The 26,899-nt window shown below is 45.5% G+C and overlaps 1 protein-coding gene across 1 annotated transcript in view; it reads right to left on the bottom strand.

The window, feature by feature from the left end:
• Window positions 1-26,899, bottom strand: part of LOC144504829 (synaptojanin-2-like) — a 249,212-nt gene that overhangs the window by 118,096 nt on the left and 104,217 nt on the right. The window contains exons 5-8 of the mRNA XM_078230581.1: window positions 26,497-26,580; window positions 24,033-24,094; window positions 7,706-7,802; window positions 3,825-3,997 (exon numbers count right to left, since the gene is read on the bottom strand). Coding sequence (XP_078086707.1) covers window positions 3,825-3,997; window positions 7,706-7,802; window positions 24,033-24,094; window positions 26,497-26,580 — 416 coding nt within the window. The remainder of the gene's footprint in view (window positions 1-3,824; window positions 3,998-7,705; window positions 7,803-24,032; window positions 24,095-26,496; window positions 26,581-26,899) is intronic.

Below are 26,899 nucleotides of genomic sequence, written 5' to 3'. Positions count from 1 at the left end.
TCACACAAAGGGTTGTGAATCTGTGGAATTCCCTGCCCAGTGAAGCAGTTGAGGCTCCCTCATTGAATATTTTTAAGGCAAGGATAGATAAATTTTTGAACAGTAAAGGAATTAAGGGTTATGGTGAGTGGGCGGGTAAGTGGAGCTGAGTCCACAAAAAGATCAGCCATGATCTTATTGAATGGTGGAGCAGGCTCGAGGGGCCAGATGGTCTACTCCTGCTCCTATTTCTTATGTGTGAGTCAAAGATTGGTCCGGGGGGCGGGGGGGAAAGAGAGAGAGAGAGAGAGAAGAGAGAGAGAGAGAGAGGAAGAAATCAATTTTGAGCCACGGGGCACTGGCACCAGTACTGTGAACTTACCACTGGGGCAACCTTCACTGGACCTTCATTAAAACCATACGACATAGGAGCAGAATTAGGCCACTCTGCCATTCAGAGTGGCTGATACTTTTCTCATCCCCATTCTCCTGCCTTTTCCCCTTAACCCCCGATCCCCTTATTAATCAAGACCCTATCTGTCTCATTCCAGTGAGTAGTGTTACAAATATTGTAGAGAGAGCTTTAAAATTAAATGGTTACTGGTATTAACACAGCAGTGTGTTGGTGGCTCACCATGCACGGACCTCATCAAGATACCGGCTCCCCAGTGTCACTCCCCATCAACAGAGCTGCCAGCTTTGATTGGACTTCTTCCATGAGGAAGGCACGCTGTTATCTAGTTAAGTGCCTGAGTGATATATACTCTGGCCAAAGATCCCTACAAGAGGTGCATGGGTCTCCTGCCCTCTCTCAAGCTAATCGGTGAGATCCTTGTCACCTCCGTTAAATGTTGCCCAGTAATAAGATGAATGAATTGATAGCACAAATAGATATAAATGTGAATGATATGATAGCTATTAGAGAGACATGGTCATAAAGTAACCAAAGTTGGGACCTGAATATTAAAGGGTGTTTGACAATTTGAAAGGACAGGAAGAAAGGAAAAGGGGTTAGGGTATCACTCTTAATAAAGGATCAAATTAAAATAGTCATGAGAAATGATCTTGACTCAGAATAACAAGATGTAAAATCTGTTTGGGTACGTGTAAGAAATATGGACGATGGCACTGTAGTTAGCACTGCTGCATCACAGCGCCAGGGAACCTGGTTGAATTCTGGCATCAGGTAACAACTGTCTGTGTGGAGTTTGCACATTCTCCCCGTGTCCGTGTGGGTTTCCTCTGGGTGCTCCATTTTCCTCCCACAGTCCAGAGATGTGTGGGTTAGATTGATTGGCCATGCTAAATTGCCTCCAGCGGGATTAGCAGGGTAAATACGTGGGGTTGCTGGGATTGTTGTCGCTACAGGCTCAATGGGCCAAATGGCCTCCTTCTGCACAGTAGGGATTCTGTGATTCTATGAAATAGCAAGGGAAAGAAGTGACTGGTGGAAGTAGCTTATGGGCCCTCTGGCAATCAGTACACTGTAGGAAAACAAAGAGTGGCGGCTTACAAGAAAAGTGCTGCAATAACAGGTACTTTTAATCTTCATACAGTTTGGACATTTCAAATTGGCAAAGATGCCTGGAGGATGAGTTCATAGAGTGCATTCAGCCGGTTTCTGAGAACAATATGTTTTGGAATTAACCTGGCTATTTTAGACCTGTTAATATGTAATGAGATGATTAATTAATGATCTCATTGTAAAGGAATCTAAGCGAGAATGACAGAACATGACTGAATTTCACATTTAGTTTGAGGAAGTGTGTCTTGGGTCTGAAATGAGGGCAGGATTTCTTTTGGATGGTGGGATTTTTCAGCCTGAAGAGTCAATGGAGAATGCATCACTGCCAATGCTGACTACAGTGCAGTCATTTAACACTCCAAGAAGTGTTATTTGGCTGGAGACAGGAAATCTGCCCCTCACTCAGGAGGAAGACCTGCCTCAGAGAGGTGCTGGCCAATCAGATCAGTGGCAACTTGCTGGTCCCAGTTACACCAAAAGCAGCAATGGGAAGGATGGGGATGAGAGGCAGTCCCTGGAGTCCAAGTCCCCCAAAACAGGTAAATGTGAGAGTGTCAATGCTGGGAGGGTAGGCGTGGGTCAGGTGGTGGCAAGGGTGGGTGTGAGTTGTTGGTGGGGAGGTCAGTGGGGAGAGGGAGCACTTTCAGGAGGCAGACCTTGTGGTGGTGACAGTCCAATGAGCTTTAACGCCAAATATTCATTGTTTTCCAACATTGAGCTTTAACATCAAGTTCAGAAGCATTCCATTGTAATTTTTTTCCATTTCTCAGCCTTCTGTACAGGCTCTCTCAGTAACATTGCAAATACAGCAAATGACAGGAGTATGGAGAAAAATTACATCGTGCGACTGTGCAGAGGGACCTGCGGGTCCTTGTGCACGAATCGCAAAAACTCAGTCTGCAGGTGCAGCAGGTGATCAAGAAGGCGAATGGAATGTTGGCCTTTATCGCGAGGGGGATAGAATATAAAAGCAGGGAGGTCTTGCTGCAACTGTACAAGGCACTGGTGAGGCCGCAACTGGAGTACTGTGTGTAGTTTTGGTCCCCTTATTTGCAAAAGGATATATTGGCTTTGGAGGGAGTGCAGAGAAGGTTCACCAGGTTGATACCGGAGTTGAGGGGTGTAGCTTATGAGGAGAGATTAAACAGATTGGGTCTGTACTCGTTGGAGTTTAGAAGGATGAGGGGTGATCTTATAGAGACATATAAGATAATGAAGGGGCTGGATAGGGTAGAGGTGGAGAGATTCTTTCCACTTAGAAGGGAAACCAGAACTAGAGGGCACAGCCTCAAAATAGGGGGGGGCCGGTTCAGAACAGAGTTGAGGGGGAACTTCTTCTCTCAGAGGATAGTAAATCTCTGGAATTCTCTGCCCATTGAAGTGGTGGAGGCTTCCTCGTTGAATATGTTTAAATCACGGGTAGATAGTTTTCTGATCGATAAGGGAATTAGGGGTTATGGGGAGCAGGCGGGTAAGTGAAACTGACTCGCTTCAGATCAGCCATGATCTTGTTGAATGGCGGGGCAGGCTCAAAGGGCCAGATGGCCTACTCCTGCTCCTATTTCTTATGTTCTTATGTGTATTATAATCTGAGCCCACTAGAAACCAAATTGAACCTTCCAAAAGCTCCTAACATTTAAAATCCTTCCAGCTATCAGAATAGAGACTTTTATCCCAACTCATCAATCTAGACCAGCACAAACTTTAGCAGAGTACTCCCGCAAGCCCTTGTCAAACTAGTTTTAGTAAATGGTTATATCACCCAGAGACTACATTTCTTAAGCTATTAAATTACAATAGGCCTCTTACCCCTGTATTCATCATTACATATCATTGTATTAATGTAGGCTTTGAGGATATGGTTCCTTAACATTTCATATTCAGTTCTTTTTAAAAATTATTTATTACTATCACAAGTAGGCTTACCTTAACACTGCAATGAAATTACTGTGAAAAATCCACACTCTGGCGACTGTTTGGGTACACTGAGGGAGAATTTAACATGGGCCAATGCACCTAACCAGCATGCCTTTTGGACTGTGGGAGGAAATCAGGGCATCCAGAGGAAATCCACACAGACACAGTGAGAACGTACAGACTCCGCACAGAGAGTGCCCCAAGCTGGGAATCGAACCTGGGTCCCTGGCGCTGTGAGGCAGCAGTGCTAATCACTGTGCCATCGTGCCATCCATAAGCTAATCAGACTGAATGGACTGTGCAAGCTAAGCAGAAAAAAAACAACTGTAATTGCATATGAATGATACAGTTTCATCATTCCATTGATAATAAGGAAGTAAAATCAAAAATCTCCAAGACTCACCAATGATGTACATGCTCACCACTGGTGAAGAAGCCAAATTCCTCTAGGTGTTCCTGCAGCTGAGGTTTTAGCAATGAGTGCAACTTTTCCACCTTGCCACCTTTCATACAGTGGTAATAGTCAAAGTTTATCATTGGTGTGTTAGGGGCATGAGTAGAGGCCCACATCAGTTTCTAGATCAATAGGAAATAAAACATATTTTGTCATAACTAAATTAGATACCATTAGATTAAAGATATCAGGCTCTGGGGAATAGGATCCACATCAATAGGTGAAGTCAATACTAAGACACAGAGCCTTTCCTTGCTGAGAGAGCTTAGTGACTTTGTTCAGTGTTAACACTCCTTATCCCTATTTATAAGTGTTCAAATACCCACTACCTGTTTCTCTAAATAATGCAATTAATTTTATTAAGGTTTGTTAATGTAATTAATTGACAAAGAGAACTAAATGTGGTCTCGACACTTCCCCAGAGATGAAAAAGCATCCTAAAGAACAATGCAGTATACAGTTCAGTATAAGTCAAAATCCTCCCAGAACACGCACACTGAACAGAAATCTGGAAGGATGTCAGCAACTTCTGTTTGAATAGATAAATTGTACATGACAGAAGATTCTGTACAGAATGGAGGAAAACAATGCCCAAAATTTTCTGGTCTCAGGGACTGAACCTATGACTGAAGGTGTTCATTAGAACTCTGCAGATGTCCTCAAGTGCAGATCTAATGGGAATTGCCTATGAAGTTTAAAATTCCTCTTCCCCGGGACCCTTCGCAAATATCTCCAACTCGGAGTTAGAATTGGAGACTTGGGTGAGATCTGAGTTGCTAACTCAGGTAGAGACCTGGGAAATGTTTGATTGAAACCTGGAACACCTGGGTGACTTCATAACTGACACCTGCAATCACCCACCCCGGACCACCTAACTACCATCCCCCACTCCCAATCATCCGACTACCCCTCGATCTGACCTCCTGACTCAACCCTGACCTGACTATCCACCTAGCCACTCGTCCACTCACACATCAACTCATCCACAAAGGTTTCAACTTACCAGGAGAAAATGACAGCTCATGTCGTTGAAGGGAGAGAGTGTCCTGTCTTTCCCTGACTCTCTACTCTGACTTGATTCTCCATGGGATGTTGTGCTGTGCTTTTCTTTGACATCCAGAATTGGAGGATAGATAAATTGTACATGACAGAAGATTCTGTACAGAATGGAGGAAAACAATGCCCAAAATTTTCTGGTCTCAGGGACTGAACCTATGACTGAAGGTGTTCATTAGAACTCTGCAGATGTCCTCAAGTGCAGATCTAATGGGAATTGCCTATGAAGTTTAAAATTCCTCTTCCCCGGGACCCTTCGCAAATATCTCCAACTCGGAGTTAGAATTGGAGACTTGGGTGAGATCTGAGTTGCTAACTCAGGTAGAGACCTGGGAAATGTTTGATTGAAACCTGGAACACCTGGGTGACTTCATAACTGACACCTGCAATCACCCACCCCGGACCACCTAACTACCATCCCCCACTCCCAATCATCCGACTACCCCTCGATCTGACCTCCTGACTCAACCCTGACCTGACTATCCACCTAGCCACTCGTCCACTCACACATCAACTCATCCACAAAGGTTTCAACTTACCAGGAGAAAATGACAGCTCATGTCGTTGAAGGGAGAGAGTGTCCTGTCTTTCCCTGACTCTCTACTCTGACTTGATTCTCCATGGGATGTTGTGCTGTGCTTTTCTTTGACATCCAGAATTGGAGGATCCCAGAAGAATGGTGCAGCAGTGTTGGCTCCCTTTCCCTCAACCATGGATTCCCCTATAACTTACATGACAGAGCTCTCAACTAAGTCCAACCCACTTCCACACTTCTTCACTCAATCTTTCCCACCCTGCCAGAACAACAATAAGGTTCCCCTTGCGCTCACCTTGCACCTCGCCACCATCAGCATTAGAATGGATTATCCCTTGTTGTTTCCACCACCTCCAACATGAGCATCCTCAATTTTAATTATTCCACCAAAGCTGACCATGTCTTCAGCTGCCTTTCACTTTATACTGCTTTTGGGGAGCACCTTGAGATGTTTTGTTACATTAAAGGTGTTATATAAATGTAAATTGTTATTGCTGAGGTTATTAATTAACCCTGCCTCATTGTGCAACACTGGATCCAAAATAATTTTGTCCCTGATTAGTTCTTCAACATACAGCTTCCATGAAGCTGTTATAAAAGCATTCTACAAACTCAGCTTCTAGATTGCCTTTGCCAATTCAATTTGTTTCATCTGTATGAAGATTAAAGTCCTCCACAATGATTATATTGGTTTTGTTACAAGCTAAAAACTTATTGTTTGCTTAATGCTCTGTCCAACAGTACATTTTAGGGAGCCAATAAACTGGTCCACCAGCAGTTTCTGACCATTGTTATTCCTAATCTCCACCCATACAGACTTCACATGCTGATCTTCTGAACCAAGATCATTTTTACCACTGTCCTTATGTCATTCTTATCACCAACTATTCTTATTCCTTTCCCATGCTTCCTGTCTTTGAAAGGTTAAGTACCCTGGAATATTTACTTTCTAACCTCGGTCACCTGCAACCATGTCTCTATAATGACATTTATATTAAACCCATTTATCTCTATCTATGCAATTAGTTCATCTATATTGTTACAAATACTTCACACATTCAGATTCATTTTTCTACAACTGTTCTTAGCATAAAGCTTATTCACCCTTGTACCAATACTGTTAAACTCACTGCCATTCAATTAATTGTGAAGACTGGGCAGAATCTTGCAGTTGTGTCAGCGTCCCGATGGTAGGACGGGAAGTGCGTGAGACTTCCACTCAGAGATGGACAGCTGGCCGCTTGCAGTCACATGGCAGCCAGCCAATTGAATATGTGGCGGGGGCAGGCAGGAGGTCAAATACCCTGCTGATACTTCAGAGGGCTGGAGATCCAGGCGCCATATTTAACAGGGACCCAGGTAGACATCCATTCCCTGCAATCCTGCTGCATCAATCTGGTTGTGTGAGTGGATTTTTGGAGAATTCATCTGCTGCTGCAAACTGCTGATCTGACACTGCCCATCCCCCCAGAAAGCCACAACTGCTACTGCAGCCACCTGCTGTTTTTGACTAACATTTCGGCGCAGAGAATGAGTGGCCCAACCATTTAGCAATGTCTCCCTACAGGTTCTCCTCAAGGTCATGCATGAATGGGAGGCAGGGAGGAGGGAGATTCCTGTTTCGTAGTGATGGCAGCAGGAGGACTGCCTGACCAAGGCAGTCTGGACAGAGGTCGCAGGAGAGGTTAGCAGCCATGGGATCCACAAGTGAAACTGGGTTCAGTGCAGTAAAACGGTCAACAGCCTGCTATGCTCTGCAAGGTTAAATGGCACCATGATGGCCTGGACCTCTCAGAGGATGCACGTCACACCATATCCCCACACACTCCACAGCACAGGGACTGTCACCTCGGTGGGAATGTGTTTGTTATTAACCTCGAGCTTCACAATCGAGGGAACCCATCACTGACACGTCACAGCAGCTGATGGAGGATGTGACAGCAAGGGTCCCTGACAGTGGGAGGACCTCTGGAGACTAGGCCCACTCTAAGCCCCACGCTGATAACAGGCTCCTGGGAACGGCTGCAAGAAACCTGCTGGAGACGCAGCGACAGGCAAGTGAACGTTCGGCTGAGAAACCAGAGTCAATGCACAACTTTTAGTGAAGTGAGGGAATCGATCCAAACAATGAGTTCTGTCAGTTCATTGAGTTTTCCCCAAGTTAGTGACCAGCTCATAGAGCAATTACAATTAGACAGAGAAAATATTCCAGACAATTCTCCAGTGATAACAAACATACCTTAAAAGCTCTGCTGAGGACTTCCTCTCCACCCTTAATTCTTAGCAGGTTGACAATGACTTGACTTCCATACTGCTCCCTCAGCAAAATCAAGTGTCTGAAAAATGTCAATCAATCCTTACATTTTCATTCCTATACAATTATGCATACATACTATGCAAACATTTAAAATGCAGTATAATCATACTTAGAAAAATGTACATTATATAATGTCAAATAAATGTACATCCATGATGCACACACAAATACATTTCGCGTAACTGTCAGCCTCCACTCAATCGTAGCACTCTCGCCTCTTATTTAGGAAATCATGAGTTTAACTCCTACCTCTGGACTTGAGCACATTTAGTATGGCTCTTGTATGCAGCACTGACGGAGTGCCACACTACCTGAGGTGCCATATTTCAGATCAGAAATTAAACCAAGACCCTGTCAGCTTTCTCAGGATGGCCATGATAGATTCCATTGCATTAAGAGCAGGAGAGTTTTCCCGGTGTCCTGCGCAATACGTATTCCTCAATCAACACTTTAAGCATTTTAAACTAATTTTGTACAGGAGGGGAACCGGGATGAAGCATCAGAGAGAAGAAAGAAACATCAAGGGTTGTAAGAGACAAACAGCACCAGAATAAACAGTTATGCAGAAATAGAAGGGATCAGACAGGGGAGCAATGTCAAGCAGAATACTGCAGGCTTGAAGTGCATGTCAGTTAAAGCACGCAACATGAACAATAAGGTTGGTAGATTGCAGATAGGATGCTGATATATGTGGCAATAATGGAAACCCAGCTCAAACAAGTTCAGGAATGAGAACTTAACCCAGACTTAACATAGAAACATAGAAGATAGGAGCAGGAGGAGGCCATTTGGCTCTTCGAGCCTGTTCCATCATTCATTACGATCATGGCTGATCATCCAATTCAATAGCCTAATCCTGCTTTCTCCCCATAACCTTTGGTCCCATTCACCCCAAGTGCTATATCCAGCCGCCTCTTGAATACATTCAATGTTTTGGCATCAACTACTTCCTGTGGTAATGAATTCCACAGGCTCACCACTCTTTGGGTGAAGAAATGTCTCCTCACCTTCATCCAAAATGGTCTACACTGAATCCTTAGACTGTGACCCCCGGTTCTGGACTCCCCCACCATCGGGAATATCCTCCCTGCATCTACCCTGTCTAGTCCTGTTAGAATTTTATAAGCCTCTATGAGATCCCCCCTCATTCCTCTGAACTCCAGCGAAAACAATCCTAACCTAGTCAATCTCTCCTCATACAACAATCCCGTCATCCCTGGAATCAGCCTGGTAAACCTTCGCTGCACTCCCTCGAGAGCAAGAACACCCTTCCTCAGAAAAGGAGACCAAAACTACACACAATACTCTAGGTGTGGCCTCACCAAGGCCCTGTATAGCTGCAACAACACATCCCTGTTCCTGTACTCAAAACTTCTCGCAATGAAGGCCAACATACCATTTGCTTTCTTTACCACCCACTACACCTGCATGCTTATTTTCAGCAACTGGTGCACAAGGACACCCAGGTCCCGCTGCACACTCCCCTCTCCCAATTTACAGCCACTCAGGTAGTAATCTGCCTTCTTGTTTTTGCAGACCACTGAAAAACAGGAAGGAGACAGAGGCACAAATTTGTAAGCAAATTTCAAAAAGATCAAAAAATAGTGAAGTAGCGAGAGAAGACTTCAGTTCCCCTCATATAGACTGGGGAAAGTAAAGACTATAAAAGGAAAGGAAATGGTGGGGTCGGTGGAGGAGGATTCTTCAAATGTTTGCAACTGAACTTTTGTGATCAGTGCATTCCCAGCTCAGCGAGGATGGAAACAGCGGGGTGGATCTAGTTCTGGAAAATGAAATAGGGCTAATGGAGCACGATTCAGTGGGAGAGCATTTGGGAAACAGTAACCAGAATATTAAGTTCAGTGCTGTTATTGAAAAGGACAAGGAACAATCAACAATCAAACACTCAACTGGAAAAACTGACAGATGAGACAATAAATTACCAAATAGAGCCCTTCCAAGAGGTGATGGTTCGAATAAAGTATTAAAAAGGGGTGAGGAAAGCCATCCAAGACTGAAGCTTCCTGGTTAACCAAAGACAGCGGGGTTAAGCAGAATAAGGGGGCTTATCATTAATACAACGATCACATATATGAGAACAGACTAACAGATAAAATAAAAGGGAACACAAAATATTTTATGAATATTGAGAGCAAAAGGACATTGAAAGAGTGATACCGATAAGGGACATAAAACAAAATCCTGCAGAGGCAAAGAGCATGGCGGAGATACTAACTTAGTACATTGTAACAATCTTCACAAGAAGTTGTTCTCCATAATGGGGTCTCCAAATTCCTGTAATGGGGTCCAAATTTCAACATTGACCATGGTGGGATTTGAAACAGTGTCCCCAGAGCATTACCCTGCGTTTCTGGATTAATACTTCTTTGCCAAGGGCAACTGGGAAGGGAGGGAACTCTGCAGAAATGGGAGGGGAGTGGGCGACATCCATGGGGAGGGAGGGGGGGGTGGAATGTCGGCGATGTCCATGGGGCGGGGAGGCGGCAGGAGATCTCACAGTACTGGGAGATGGGGGCACCTGCGCAATGGTGCCCCTAGAGTTCAGCGGCTGCCTTCCCTGGCGAGCTGAAAGTCCAGCCCTACCTACCTCCTTACCGGCGGGAATCCCATCATGGCACTTTTTTTGCACTAAGTGCCATAGGATTTCATTTTCAAACTAAATAACGACTCTGTAACTCTTCTGATTTCTAGCTCGTTCGACACTTAGAAAAACTAAGGGCAGAATTTTACAAAAAAAATTCTATCAATGACCCTGCACTTGGGTGTAAAGGGTAGAGTTTCATAATTAGCAGATAGTACAAAGCCTGGAAATTTAGTGTTCAGTATGCAGGAAAGCAGCATCGGTTGGTGAAATTGGCAAACATGTGGCAGAGAAATTTAACCCAGAGAAATGTGAAGTGATGCAATTTGCAAGGAATAAAGACTGTATAAATTAATGGTAAAATTTTAAAGGCAATGTGGAAAAAGAGAGGCTATGGGAATCACATACATAAATTTTTGAAGGTGTTAGAACAAGTTGGTTGGGCAGTTAAAAAAACATAGAGGATCCTGGTCTTAATAAATTGAAGAACGCAATGCAAAATTAAGCAAGTTATAGTACTTTTATAACTTTTCCTAAACTGGTGGCTGGGCATCAGAAAGAGTATTGTGTCAGATTTTGGGCCTCATACTCCACCTTGCAGAGGGCACAGAGGAGATCTGTCAGAAAGAATGACAGAGCACAGTTTTGTTAACGAAGGAGATTGAATAAATGGAGTGAAACAGATGTCATTTGCAGATACAGACATAAGATAATTTGGAAAAAACAGGAAGTCTGTTACTAATGCAGCAAATTATGATGTGAAATTCATTTTCTGATAGGGTGCAGGAAGCAGATGCAATAGTAACTTTCACAAAAGAATTGGATATATACTTGAAAAAGAGAAATTTGTAAGAATACTATGGAGTGGCACAGACACAATGGGCCAAATAACATCTTTCTCTGTCGTATGAACAAAAAATGCTGTGTATACAAGCTTACTAATGTCAATGTAGAGCATTGGATTGAGAACGTTTTTGAATCAGTTGTTCAGATTGTCTCGATTGTGTTATCAAGGGTTATCACTAACCTGCATCAGTAGCCTACAGAAAATACGGAGGCATGGGATTGAGGGTGATTTTGCGGTTTGGATCAGAAATTGGCTAGCTGTAAGACAGAAGGTGGTGGTTGATGGGAAATGTTCATCCTGGAGTTCAGTTACAAGTGGTGTACCGCAAGGATCTGTTTTGGGGCCACTGCTGTTTGTCATTTTTATAAATGACCTGGATGAGGGCGTAGAAGGATGGGTTAGTAAATTTGCAGATGACACTCAAGTCGGTGGAGTTGTGGACAGTGCGGAAGGATGTTGCAGGTTACAGAGGGACATAGATAAGCTGCAATGTTGGGCTGAGAGATGGCAAATGAAGTTTAATGTGGAAAAGTGTGAGGTGATTCACTTTGGAAGGAGTAACAAGAATACAGAGTACTGGGCTAATGGTAAGATACTTGGTAGTGTGGATGAGCAGAGAGATCTCGGTGTCCATGTGCATAGATGACTGAAAGTTGGCACCCAGGTTGATAGGGGGTTGTTAAGAAGGCGTACAGTGTGTTAGCTTTTATTGGTAGAGGGACTGAGTTTCGGAGCCATGATGTCATGTTGCAGCTGTACAAAACTCTGGTGCGGCCGCACTTAGAGTATTGCGTACAGTTCTGGTCGCCGCATTTAGGAAGGATGTGGAAGCATTGGAAAGGGTGCGGAGGAGATTTACCAGGATGTTGCCTGGTATGGTGGGAAGATCTTATGAGGAAAGGCTGAGTGACTTGAGGCTGTTTTCGTTAGAGAGAAGAAGGTTAAGAGGTGACTTAATAGAGGCATACAAGATGATCAGAGGATTAGATAGGGTGGACAGTGAGAGCATTTTTCCTCAGTTGGTGATGGCTAGCACGAGGGGACATAGCTTTAAATTGAGGGGTGATAGATATAGGACAGATGTCAGAGGTAGGTTCTTTACTCAGAGAGTAGTAAGGGCGTGGAATGCCCTGCCTGCAGCAGTGGTGGACTTGTCAACATTAAGGGCATTTAAATGGTCATTGGATAAACATATGGATGATATTGGAATAGTGTAGGTTAGATGGGCTTTAGATTGGTTTCACAGGTCGGCACAACATTGAGGGCCGAAGGGCCTGTACTGCGCTGTTATGTTCTATGTTCTACATTGGTAGCCTAAACAATATCTTGGCCGGAATTCTCCCAAAAAAATTCGAAGTGCCGAATTCACGTAAAACCTGGAGTAAATCCCACTGGTTTTTTTAAACCTCATTTTCAAAATGAATCTCCCACACCGTGTGTATCACAGAGCATCTCAGCATGAGTCACGATGAAAGTCCAGAGCGGGGCCTATTCCCGCTGGAGGGGTCGCTGTGCATGCGTCGATCTGTCAGCGCAGAGATCGGCGCATGTGCAGTAGGCCTGCACTGCTGGCCTCCCGATCGCTGGCCAGTTCGATCGCTGGCCAGCACAGCAAACCCTCCATTGCTGCCCCTCCGATCCCCCACTCCCCAATCACTGGCCTCCCAGACATCTCTGGGACAGCCCCAACCCCCCGACCCGTCTCGATCAGGGAGCCAGGCTGGCACTGCCAAGCTGGCACCCCCTCTTAACCCTGACCTCCTGGGGGGCCTCCATGGCCCCCCTTCACTCCAGTGGGGTCAGGCCGCCAGCTCGGGGGGCGGGGGGGTGGGGGGGGGGGGGGGGGATGCTGCCAATAAATATTTTAATCAGCTCCATGTGAGCTGCTGGTGCTGGAAATCTGGCAGCCAGAGATTTGCAGAGGCCTTGGCGCCCAGCAGGGAGCCCGCTAAACAGCCTCCACTTATGTCTCCCAGTCCGTTGCGTTGCGGGGAGAATTGCCCCCTTTGTTTTAAAATTTTCATCCATTGTTTAATAGCTCTCCAGGGTCTTACTTCAAAAGGCTTTTGATAAGATGCCACACAGAAGATTAATACATGAGATAAGCGCTCATGAAATTGGGGTGAGATTAAGATGGATAGAGAATCTGTCAACAGACAGGAAGCAGAGAGCAAGACTAAAAGATGCATTTTCAAGTTGGCAAGATGTGACGAGTGGAGTGTCACAGGATCAGTGCTTGGGTCACAGCTATTTACAATCCATTTCAATGATTCAACTGAAAAGGCCAAGACCAACAGGCCAGATTTTCATTAAGGTGACAGGAAGGTCAAGTTGGGAAACTTCCCAATTCAGCAGATCTGCCTCCTTTATAAAGGCTTTCCCACCGTACTTTCTTTCTGGGGAGGAAGGATGGAGTCGGGCCCACTGCCTCACGAGGTAATGCGGCAATGTAGGCAGGCAGATGCCACGATTGATAAGCTGGAAGGCCCACTTCTGTTTACTGGGACATTGGCCCAATTGTAATAGTGAATGTCAAGCCTTCACCGTCATGCCCTCCATGCTCTCCCCACAAGTCTCCTAGTCTTTTGACCAGCACAGTGGTTAGCATTGCTGTCTCACAGCACCAGGGACCCAGGTTCAATTCTGGATTTGGGTCACTGTCTGTGTGGAGTTTGCATGTTCTCCTCGTGTCAGCGTGGGTTTACTCCAAATGCTCTGGTTTCCTCCCACAATCCAAAAATATGTGGATTAGGTTGACTGGCCATGTTAAATTGCCCCTTAGTGTCAAGGGAATTAGCAGGGTAAATATGTGGCGTTATGGGGACAGGGCCTGGATGGGATTGTGGTCGGTGCAAGCTCGATAGGCCGAATGACCCTCTTCTGCACTGTAGGCATTCTATGAAGAATAAACAAATATTTATTCAGTCACCACATCAAAGATAGATAATCCTTTAATAACCTCTTTAAAAGATGAAACTGTCTACACAATTCTCCATTGAAATAAGTAGTTTAGGCAATTTGAAACTCAGCCAAGCATTGATAATGTGGTCAACTGTCAAAATAAACCATTACAGCACCAGATAATGAACCTATTGAAACTGAAATAACATATGGCTATGTTTTTTCTAAATTATGCCAGATAGCCTGTCTATCAAATCAATCATAGAATCCTACAGTGCAGAAGGAGGCCATTCAGCCCATCGCATCTACCACAATCCCATCCAGGCCCCACCCTCACAACCCCATCCACCTTAGCTAGTTCCCCTGATACTAAGGGACAATTTAGCATGGCCAATCCACCTCGCCCGCACATCTTTGGACTGTGGGAGGAAACCAGGGCACCTGGAGGAAACCCACACAGGCACAGGGATAACATGCAAACTCCACATAGACAGTGACCCAAGCCAGGGATCGAACCCAGGTCCCTGGCACCATGAGGCAACAGTGCTAACCACTGTGCCACCTTGCCGCCCCCAAGTCAAGGAGTAATTGGCTGAAACTACAGACTAGATTTATTTCTAATTTAAAGCAATGTGGACATTTAATCCACTTCAAATCATGACACTAGAATTCTTAAATACTGTTTTCTTCAGTTTTGAATACACAGTGGCATCACTAAGGGGAAAGGACCCAAATGCACCTGAACATTTACACACTGATGGTCAATATATCTATCAACTAAAAGAGAAAATGCTGGAAAATCTCAGCAGGTCTGGCAGCATCTGTAAGGAGAGGAGAGTTGACGTTTCATAGAATCCCCACAGTCCAGAAGGAGGCCACTTGGCCCATTGGGTCCGCACTGACCACAACCCATCCATCCCCCTAGCCACACGTATTTACCCTGCTAGTCCTCCTCACACTAAGGAGTAATTTAGCATGGCCAATCAACCTAACCCACACATCTTTGGACTGTGGGAGGAAACTGGAGCACCCGGAGAAAACCCATGCAGACACTAGGAGAATGTGCAAACTCCACACAGATAGTGACCCAAGCTGGGAATCAAACCCGGGTCCCTGGCACTGAGAGGCAGCAGTGCTAACCACTGTGCCACTGTAATGTTTCGAGTCCAGATGACCCTTTGTCAAAGCTAAAAGGCATAGAAAATGGGAGATATTTATACTGTAGGGTGAGGGAATGAAAGATTAGTTATAGCCACAAAAACAAGGGGAAAGGCTGCTAATGGCAGTCCATAGAGAGAATAGAAGGTGTGAATGGCCAAATGGCAGAGAAACTGAAATCAGAGGGTAAACTGCGACAGATGAAGATCTGGGGGGTGGGGAAAAGAGGAGATGGGTGGGAGAGAGGTAAAATTGACAAAAAGGAGGAAGGGGAAGGGGAAACAAAGGGGGAGAAAAGGTAAGGAAAGGGGGATAGAATAAGGGGAAAGAGTGGAGGGGAAGGAAAATAAAGAAAGACAATAAAGAAGTAAAAGGTAGAGAACAGTTAAAAATTAAATAAAATGAAAATGAAGGGGTGGAGGTGGGGTAGAGCTAATCATCTGAAGTTGTTGAATTCGATGTTGAGACCGGAAGGTTGTAATGTGCCTAGTTGGAAGATGAGATGCTGTTCCTCCAGTTTGCGTTGAGCTTCACTGGAACATTGCAGCAAGCCAAGGACAGACATGTGGGCATGGGAGCAGGATCGTGTGTTAAAATGGCAAGCAACCGGAAGGTCAGGGTCCTGTTTGCGCACAGATCGAAGGTGCTCAGCAAAGCGATCACCCAGTCTACGTTTGGTCTCTCCGATATAGAGGGGACCGCATTGGAAGCAGCGAATGCAATACCCCAAATTGAAAGAGGAGCAAGTGAAACGCTGCTTAACCTGGAATGAGTATTTAGGACCTTGGATGGTCAGCATGAAGAGGTAAAGGGGCAGGTGTTACACCTTCTGCGATTGCATGGGAAGGTGTCATGAGTGATGGGAGAGGTGTTGGGTATCGTGGAGGAATGGACTAGGTTATCCCTGAGGGAACAGTCTCTGCGGAATGCTGACAGAGGGAGTGAAGGGAAGATGTGTTTGGTGGTGGCATCACACTGGAGTTGGTGAAAATGGCAGCGGATTATGCTTTGCATGTGGAGGTTGATGGGATGAAATGTGAGAATAAGGGGGACTCTATCCTTGTTCTGGGAGGGAGGGGAGGGGGTGAGGGTTGTGGCGCAATATATCTGTCAACTTAGCTTTGCAGGACAGAGTCCCATAGTCAATCACAGCAGCTAAAGGACATCTAACATATTACAGCATCTAACTATTAAAACAGAAAAAACAGGTTTGTTTTGCATTTGTTACTGGAGACTTGGTTCACAACTCCTCTGATGTACCGTAAACTATGTATACTTATGCAAGGGGCCAGATTTCAAAATAATTATGGGGGAGGAGGTTTGAAATGCCCACCCCAACAATGGAGCCAGCAAGGCAGGAGTATTGCATGTGGAGCTGGCTACTCACACCCTTACCCCACACCATTAATAGTTTCAGGAAAGGTGAATAGGAGTGGGAATCCCAATATCAGGTCTGTTGTGAAGTCAGTGTTTGTAAAATTATTAAAAATTGTAAAAATGCTAAGAGTTGTAAAATTTGTTTCAACGGTGGTTTTGTTTTTTCTGTACTGAAGAGCTGCAGGTGCATTCAGTACAGACTGAAACAATGCATCAGAGGCAAAAACAACAGGGTTGCTTTGGTAACAGGCTTTAGGCATTTGAATCAGAACATGTTTTTGAAGTTTAACCAATCAGTTTGAAATGGGCATTTGAGCAGTGGTGGCATATCAGATTTGGGTTTGGTATTTTGATAACCTGTAAACTAATCCTATTGTGGGGGTTTTGGTATCTCATCAGGGTTATAAAGGCTACAGCTCCCAGCTCCAAACTGCCAGAAAACCACCTTCTGAGTAACAGCACAGATCACAGCTAGAGAGAGAAACACACACAGACAGTCACAGTTCTCTGCCAGTGTAAAAGCCACATTTGATATCTTAAAAGAAAGCCTCATCTCAATCGTAAAGGTGCCAAAAGAAGATAGCGAAAGCAGAAGAAATCAGCAAAGAACGACGAACGGCGGCACGGTAGCACAGTGGTTAGCACTGCTGCTTCACAGCTCCAGGGACCTGAGTTCAATTCCCGGCTCGGGTCACTGTTTGTGTGGAGTTTGCACATTCTCCTCGTGTCTGCGTGGGTTTCCTCCGGGTGCTCCGGTTTCCTCCCACAGTCCAAAGATGTGCGGGTTAGGTCGATTGACCATGCTAAAATTGCCCCTTAGTGTCCTGAGATGTGTCGGTTAGAGGGATTAGCAGGTAAATATGGAGGAATATGGGGGTAGGGCCTAGGTGGGATTGTGGTCGGTGCAGACTCGATGGGCCCAATGGCCTCTTTCTGCACTGTAGGGTTTCTATGATTTCTATGAACATTCCGGAAGTCGACAAATCTGATGGCATTTTGAGTGTGACTAAAAATTCTATTTTTTTTTGTTAATAATTCTATTTTTTTGTTAATAATTGTAATCATCTAAACAACGTTCCATTAGAATAGCATTTTATTCAGTTTGTTAATAGTTTAGTTAACTTGTTTACTGTTAGTTGATAAATAAAATGTTACTTGTTGATTTTACAGAGAGAGTCTCAGGTAGTTACTTTGATTTGACCACTAAAAGCTGTTGAAGTGCAGGTAATCCCCTTTCTCACATACACTTTAACAGATTATGAAGGGAGGTACTTCTGTTTGAGTAGCTGAGTGTTAGTTCTCAGAGAGGAGATCAACCTCCCCTTCGTAACAGTTCCCACTCACCATTTTTAAGAGCGCCTGAATCAGCCCAACGTAGCAAAATTCAGGACCAATCTAAGGGAAGGATTTTCCAGTCCATTGGTAGTAAGGTCAGAAAAGTAGAATATTTATGTAAAATTAAACTGGTCAATGTTGATATTCAGAGTGATTTGAGTGTACTTGTACAAGTAACACAAAGTTAATAAGCAATTAAGAAGCCAAATTGTAATGTTGGGTTTTACTACAAGAGGATTGGATAATAATCCTGAAGCTGAAAAAGGGGCTTAGGAGAGCTAGGAGGGGACATGAGAAGTCCTTGGCGGGTCGGATCAAGGAAAACCCCAAGGCTTTTTACTCTTATGTGAGGAATAAAAGAATGACCAGGGTGAGGTTAGGGCCGGTCAAGGACAGAAGTGGGAACTTGTGTATGGAGTCAGTAGAGATAGGCGAGGTGATGAATGAATACTTTTCTTCAGTGTTCACCAAAAAGAGGGGCCATGTTTTTGAGGAAGAGAAGGTGTTACAGGCTAATAGGCTGGAGGAAATAGATGTTCGGAGGGAGGATGTACTGGCAGTTTTGAATAAACTGAAAGTTGATAAGTCCCCTGGGCCTGATGAAATATATCCTAGGATTCTTTGGGAGGCGAGGGATGAGATAGCAGAGCCTTTGGCATTGATCTTTGCGTCCTCACTGTCCACGGGGGTGGTGCCAGAGGACTGGAGAGTGGCGAATGTGGTTCCTCTGTTTAAGAAAGGGAATAGAAATGACCCTGGTAATTATAGGCCGGTTAGTCTTACTTCAGTGGTCGGTAAGTTGATGGAAAAGGTCCTTAGGGATAGGATTTACGACCATTTAGAAAGATGCAGCTTAATCCGGGATAGTCAGCACGGATTTGTGAAGGGCAAGTCTTGCCTCACAAATTTGATAGAATTTTTTGAGGCGGTAACTAAGTGTGTAGATGAAGGTAGTGCAGTTGATGTCATATACATGGATTTTAGTAAGGTGTTTGATAAAGTCCCCCACGGTCGGCTTATGAAGAAAGTAAGGATGTGTGGGATAGAGGGAAGTTTGGCCGATTGGATAGGTAACTGGCTATCTAACAGAAGACAGAGGGTGGTGGTGGATGGAAAATTTTCGGACTGGAAACCGGTTACCAGCGGAGTGCCACAGGGATCAGTGCTTGGTCCTCTGCTATTTGTCATTTTTATAAATGACTTGGAGGAGGGGGCTGAAGGGTGGATCAGTAAATTTGCTGATGACACCAAGATTGGTGGAGTAGTGGATGAGGTGGAGGACTGTTATAGGCTGCAAAGAGATATAGATAGGATGCAGAGCTGGGCTGAAAAATGGCAAATGGAGTTTAACCCTGACAAATGCGAGGTGATTCATTTTGGTAGGACAAATTTAAATGTGGATTACAGGGTCAAAGGTAGGGTTCTGAAGAATGTGGAGGAACAGAGAGATCTTGGGGTTCATATCCATAGATCTCTGAAGGTTGCCACTCAAGTGGATAGAGCCGTGAAGAAGGCCTATAGTGTGTTGGCGTTCATTAACAGGGGGTTTGAGTTTAAGAGCCGTGGGGTTATGCTGCAACTGTACAGGACCTTGGTGAGACCACATTTGGAATATTGTGTGCAGTTCTGGTCACCTCACTACAAGAAGGATGTGGAGACACTGGAAAGAGTGCAAAGGAGATTTACCAGGATGCTGCCTGGTTTGGAGGGTAGGTCTTATGAGGAAAGGTTGAGGGAACTTGGGCTTTTCTCTTTGGAGCGGAGGAGGTTGAGAGGAGACTTGATAGAGGTTTATAAGATGATGAGGGGGATAGATAGAGTGAACGTTCAAAGACTATTTCCTCGGGTGAATGGAGCGGTAACTAGGGGGCATAACTATAGGGTTCATGGTGGGAGATATAGGAAAGATGTCCGAGGTAGGTTCTTTACACAGAGAGTGGTTGGGGTGTGGAATGGACTGCCTGCAGGGATAGTGGAGTCAGAAACTTTAGGAACATTTAAGAAGCTATTGGATAGGCACATGGAGTACTTAGGGATGATAGGGAGGAAATAGCTGGATCTGGGTTTCAGACAAAGCTCGGCACAACATCGTGGGCTGAAGGGCCTGTTCTGTGCTGTACTGTTCTATGTTCTATGTTGTAATAATGAGACTTTGCTAAAATTGTAAAAGGCTTTGGTACTTTGTGCAGCTTTGGTTTCCATATTTAATGAAGGATATACTTGCACTGGAGTCAGTGAAGGGAAGGCTCATTAGTTTAGTTTGTGGGATGAGAGAGTCATTGACGAATGAAAAGCTGAGTAAATTGGGCCTATATCCTCTGGAGTTTAAAAAAATAATAGGTGATCTCTTTGAAATGTACACCTTTCCGAAGGGACTTGTTGGGGTACACACTGAGACATTGTTTCCCCTGGTTCAAGAATCTTCGACACATGGACAAAGGATAAGGGGCCAATCATTTAGGACTGAGGTGAGAAAAATTTTCTTCACTCAAGGGGATGTGATTTTTTGGAGTTTTCAGCTCGAGGATTGCGGACATTCCATCATTGGAAACGTTTAAGGCAGATAAAGACAGATTTCTGGCATCTCAGGGAATCAAGGGATAAGGGGAGCAGCTGGGAAAGTGGAGTTCGATCAGCCATGATCATATTGAATGATGAAGCAGGCTCAAGGAGCTGTATGATCTGCTCCTATCTCTTATGTTCTGCATCTTCTCCAGCCCCATAATCACATAAGATAAGCTCCTTTAATTCTGGTCTTTTGAGCCTCCCCCATTCTAACTGTTTTGTGATCAATGGCTGTGCCTTCAAGTGCCCAAGTCAGTGCTTCCCAAACATTTTTCAATGTTATCACTTTTAACATTAACCTGATCTGATAAAGCAGCTATAGTAACATACATTATGAGATTAGTAAAGTTCCTGTTTAAGGTTCAAAATAATAATATCATATAAATATGAAAATTGGTGTTTTCACAGTACTTTGTAAAAGCCTTCGTATTTTGTATAGCCAGGGAGGCTTCATCCAAACTCTCCATATCCTCCTCTGATAAAAGACCCAATGGAGCCCAGCTCTCCTGCCATATCCCAGCACGAATCAGCCACTCCCCCACACACTGTAATCAGCCCCACCACACACTGTAATCAGCCCCTCCCCCACACACTGTAATCAGCCACTCCCCACACACTGTAATCAGCCACTCCCCCACACACTGTAATCAGCCCCTCCACACACTGTAATCAGCCCCTCCCCCACACACTGTAATCAGCCCATCCCCACACACTGTAATCAGCCCCTCCCCCACACACTGTAATCAGCCACTCCCCCACACACTGTAATCAGCCACTCCCCACACACTGTAATCAGCCACCCCCCACACACTGTAATCAGCCACTCCCCCACACACTGTAATCAGCCCCTCCCCCACACACTGTAATCAGCCACCCCCCACACACTGTAATCAGCCACTCCCCACACACTGTAATCAGCCACTCCCCCACACACTGTAATCAGCCACACCCCACACACCGTAATCAGCCACTCCCCACACACTGTAATCAGCCCCTCCCCCACACACTGCAATCAGCCTCTCCCCCACACACTGTAATCAGCCCCTCCCCCACACACTGTAATCAGCCCCTCCCCCACACACTGTAATCAGCCACTCCCCCACACACTGTAATCAGCCCCTCCCCCACACACTGTAATCAGCCACTCCCCCACACACTGTAATCAGCCCCTCCCCCATACACTGTAATCAGCCCCTCCCCACACACTGTAATCAGCCCCTCCCCCACACACTGTAATCAGCCCCTCCCCACACACTGTAATCAGCCCCTCCCCACACACTGTAATCAGCCCCTCCACACACTGTAATCAGCCACTCCCCCACACACTGTAATCAGCCCCTCCCCCACACGCTGTAATCAGCCCCTCCCCACACGCTGTAATCAGCCCCTCCCCCACACGCTGTAATCAGCCCCTCCCCACACACTGTAATCAGCCACTCCCCCACACACTGTAATCAGCCACTCCCCCACACACTGTAATCAGCCACTTCCCCACACACTGTAATCAGCCCCTCCCCCACACGCTGTAATCAGCCACTCCCCCACACGCTGTAATCAGCCCCTCCCCACACACTGTAATCAGCCCCTCCCCCACACACTGTAATCAGCCCCTCCCCACACACTGTAATCAGCCCCTCCCCACACACTGTAATCAGCCCCTCCCCACACACTGTAATCAGCCCCTCCCCACACACTGTAATCAGCCCCTCCCCACACACTGTAATCAGCCCCTCCCCACACACTGTAATCAGCCACTCCCCCACACACTGTAATCAGCCACTCCCCCACACACTGTAATCAGCCACTCCCCCATACACTGTAATCAGCCACTCCCCCACACACTGTAATCAGCCCCTCCCCCACACACTGTAATCAGCCACTCCCCCACACACTGTAATCAGCCCCTCCCCACACACTGTAATCAGCCTCTCCCCCACACACTGTAATCAGCCCCTCCCCACACACTGTAATCAGCCCCTCCCCACACACTGTAATCAGCCTCTCCCCCACACACTGTAATCAGCCACTCCCCCACACACTGTAATCAGCCACTCCCCCACACACTGTAATCAGCCACTCCCCCACACACTGTAATCAGCCACTCCCCCACACACTGTAATCAGCCACCCCCCACACACTGTAATCAGCCCCTCCCCACACACTGTAATCAGCCACCCCCCACACACTGTAATCAGCCCCTCCCCCACACACTGTAATCAGCCACTCCCCCACACACTGTAATCAGCCACTCCCCACACACTGTAATCAGCCACTCCCCACACACTGTAATCAGCCCCTCCCCACACACTGTAATCAACCACTCCCCCACACACTGTAATCAGCCACTCCCCCACACACTGTAATCAGCCACTCCCCACACACTGTAATCAGCCACTCCCCCACACACTGTAATCAGCCACTCCCCACACACTGTAATCAGTCCCTCCCCACACACTGTAATCAGCCCCTCCCCCACACACTGTAATCAGCCCCTCCCCACACACTGTAATCAGCCACCCCCCACACACTGTAATCAGCCCCTCCCCACACACTGTAATCAGCCACCCCCCACACACTGTAATCAGCCCCTCCCCCACACACTGTAATCAGCCACTCCCCACACACTGTAATCAGCCACTCCCCACACACTGTAATCAGCCACTCCCCCACACACTGTAATCAGCCACTCCCCCACACACTGTAATCAGCCCCTCCCCACACACTGTAATCAGCCCCTCCCCACACACTGTAATCAGCCCCTCCCCCACACACTGTAATCAGCCACTCCCCCACACACTGTAATCAGCCACTCCCCACACACTGTAATCAGCCACTCCCCCACACACTGTAATCAGCCACTCCCCACACACTGTAATCAGCCACTCCCCCACACACTGTAATCAGCCACTCCCCCACACACTGTAATCAACCCCTCCCCACACACTGTAATCAGGTCCTCCCCACACACTGTAATCAACCCCTCCCCACAAACTGTAATCAGGTCCTCCCCCCTCCCCTACACACTGTAATCATCCCCTCTCCCTTTGCCTCGCACACAGATTGTAATCCACCCCTCTTCCAGCAGCCCCCCTCTCTTTTGGTCCAGTTGCCTGTGCCAATGAAACGGATTTGTCAGCCAGGATAAGGAGCCTCAGAAAGACTGAAAAGTTTGCAGTCGCTAATCAGCTTCCCAGATCAGCCACATGACCATTCCGGTTTTCCCTGCACGCACTACGTCACCATGTTACACTTGCATCGATGGCCATTCAGCCCATTGTGTCTGTCTCAGCCAAAAGAGGAGGAACAGAAACTAGCCCCTGATTTTAATCCCACTTTTCAGCACCGAGTCCGTGGCAGGTTACAACACTTCAGATGTAGATCTAGGTGCCTTTTAAAGGAGTTGATCATTTCGGCTTCAACCACCAACTTATCATAAGCTTAATATCAGTAAAATCATCCATTACCTGTCGAAAGCTGGAGCATCAGCCTCAATACCTCTGGTCAGCCGCAGGTGGTGAGACCCAACCTGAAAAATGAAGCAGAAAACCAGAGAGCTTTACTATTTTATGTATTAAAAAAGTGCCACAATCCTTTTCTTTCCATCCATCTTAATCCCTGCTGCACAATGTGAAGTTTCTATGTCAGAAAGAACTGTGGGTGTGAGAAGGTGGATTGGGTCAGCAGGTACACCTTCCACAGCCTCAGCCACACCACTAGTTATGACACACCAATGATTGCCAGTACCATCTTCTCCACGGAAGTGAGAATATGAAGGCATGACTGTCCCCCAGCTGGGTAGGTGCTTGTTCCTTTATGGACAACACAGCAGAAGAGGGTCACCTGGATTGAGAGACCAATTGGGACTGAGAGTGGGTAATCAGCCCAGGGGGTGGAGCCCTCACTTGGACAGAAGACAGTCATGAAGAGATGGTGGGCTGGGGGGACAGGGGTGCAAGTTGAAGTGTCACTTATGATCATCTACTCAGATCTGCATGACTCCAGCTGCCTGTGATCGCAAAGTAATTCTATACTGAGGAAATGGAATCCTATTCGATTGTTGAACATTCAAGGGATCTGATGGTGAGAATGCAAGTCAACTGTCATGTTGCTCCTCCCCCAATGGCAACCTATGGCCATGTGTCAAACATCCTCCTATAAGGAAGAGGGAACTATAAGAGTGAGAATGTTGGAAGCTGTTTGGGTAGTGCAACTGTCATGATTGAAAAGCTGTCAATGTGATTGTGAAATGTGAGTTGTAGATGTTTGTAATAATACTGAGTTTGTGAGGACAAGGTGAAAGATGTACTGTGCTGTAACAGATTTCAGGCTGGTGGGTATGGAGAGTGCTGTGAATTCAGCAGTTGATGAGGTGGTGCAGCTATCAGAGTGCATTTGAAGATTGTGACAACAATGGTCAAATAACTAAACATCGTCCATGTCTAAGAAACCATGCTCCTGATATTCACCTCATCAGTAACCTCCTATTGCCCGCAAACTGGTTGTCTGGAAAGCTTCCTTTAGCCTTTGAGCTTAATTTTCCATTTTTGTTGCAGTCACAATACACCTGCTCTTTAATACCGGATGCATTAGGTAGCCTCATGGATGCGCAATTGGAATCCCCCTCCTAATGTCTGCAGTCAATGGCCAGGGCAGTTAGTGATAATAGGAAGTAGCAGGAGTAGGCCATTTGGCCCATAGAGTCTGCTCTGCCATTCAATTTGGCTGATCAAATTGTGGCCTTAACGCCACTTTCCTGCCTGACCCCATAACATTTCATTCCCTTGTCGACAAAAAATCTGTCTAACTCAGCCTTGAATATGCTGGTTATACAATAGCAACCATGTTAACCAGCAGGCAGAGCAGCATGGATTTAGCATTCTGCTTGTGTTGTAATCTCTGGCCTGGACCCCTGCAGTAATCAATTTTTCATTCCAATGAACACAACAGTTATTTATGGTTAAGGGACTTGTATGAATTACAAATATCTACAAAGATGCATGCCACCTTCCTTGGATGGTTCCCAATCTTTGGTTCTCGCTGCTTACACCACTCCATTTACAGCTCCAAATAATAAATGGTCAACGGCGGCAGCCATACCTCACACCAATTCCTCAGCTTAACTAGATCTAGCTGATAGAGAAGGGGCTTTCCCCAGAACTTCTCTGGGCTCGTAGACATGCCAACTTCTCCAAATAAGAAGGTGCATGGTTACAAGGCTTTGTTGAAAATTCAGATCTTCAGTCCACATGCATCAGATACAGATAGTCACCCACTATAACTCTCAACATCTCCAGAAGTTTCAACTTCATCTTAAAGTTTATTTATTAGTCACAAGTAAAGCTTACATTAACACAGCAATGAAGTTACTGTGAAATTCTTCACTTTGTCACGAGATTCAAATGTGAAGGGCAGGAAGAGTTAGGCCAGACTGTGCACAAATGTCCCTAACGTAAAACCAATCTCACCTGCAAGTGCCACATTTCTTTTCCTGATCATTATAATGTTTTAACTGGTTCAGCAATTCTGTATGACACTGATAATCTTTAATAGCCTGTGGGTAAGAGATAATTCAGTTCTAACAGATAAATATAACCAAACATACTATAATTAAGATAGGAAAGAAAATGTATTGTGGATGGTAATGAGTTGAATTTTGTTTCTGTTTTTGGAACTTTATTGAAGGAGGAAGCCAGATACCCGCAGCTCTATATAATAGTACCCTAGTGTATAAATAAATAGTTGTCATTCAAACAAAACAGTCTGATGAGAATAAACCACAAGAACAAAGCTTAAATAAGTAATGCAATTATCAAATGCCATGAAGTGAAGCTGAAATCTCCTTTGTCTGCACTTTTATTTTATTCTGTTAAACACAAAGCAGAGAATTCCTTGTTCAGAATAAGAATAACTAAACGCCTACCACATTACCTGTGCTCCGGGCTGCTCCCAAAATAATGGGACTGATCCACGTATCTGTACAAAGGAAGACACTGCATCATCCAAATAAATTACCTAGGAAGCAGAAAGGAATGAGAAATTTAGATTGAAAAAGAAAAATTCAATGGCACATGCAAAAACATCCCAAACCAGATATCAATAAAATTAAAGTATTAAAAAGCTCTGTACTTCTAACTTAACACACCTTAGTTTTTGAAATGAATGTTAGACACCCATGCTAATCTGAATTCACTTAATACTTAGAGCTACTGGTCAACAAATTCCTTGGGAGGTGAGGGCAGTGCAGATTGGGGGCATTGAGCGGAGGTGTGAGGTGGATAGTCACATGAGCAGCCTGGGAATGGAGGGATACAAACGATTGGTCTAGTTGGAC

Source organism: Mustelus asterias, chromosome 15, assembly GCF_964213995.1.
Source record: "Mustelus asterias chromosome 15, sMusAst1.hap1.1, whole genome shotgun sequence".
Classification (NCBI taxonomy): domain Eukaryota; kingdom Metazoa; phylum Chordata; class Chondrichthyes; order Carcharhiniformes; family Triakidae; genus Mustelus; species Mustelus asterias.
Note: the sequence above shows the minus strand (reverse complement) of the source record. Positions and strands in the feature narration are given on the sequence as shown.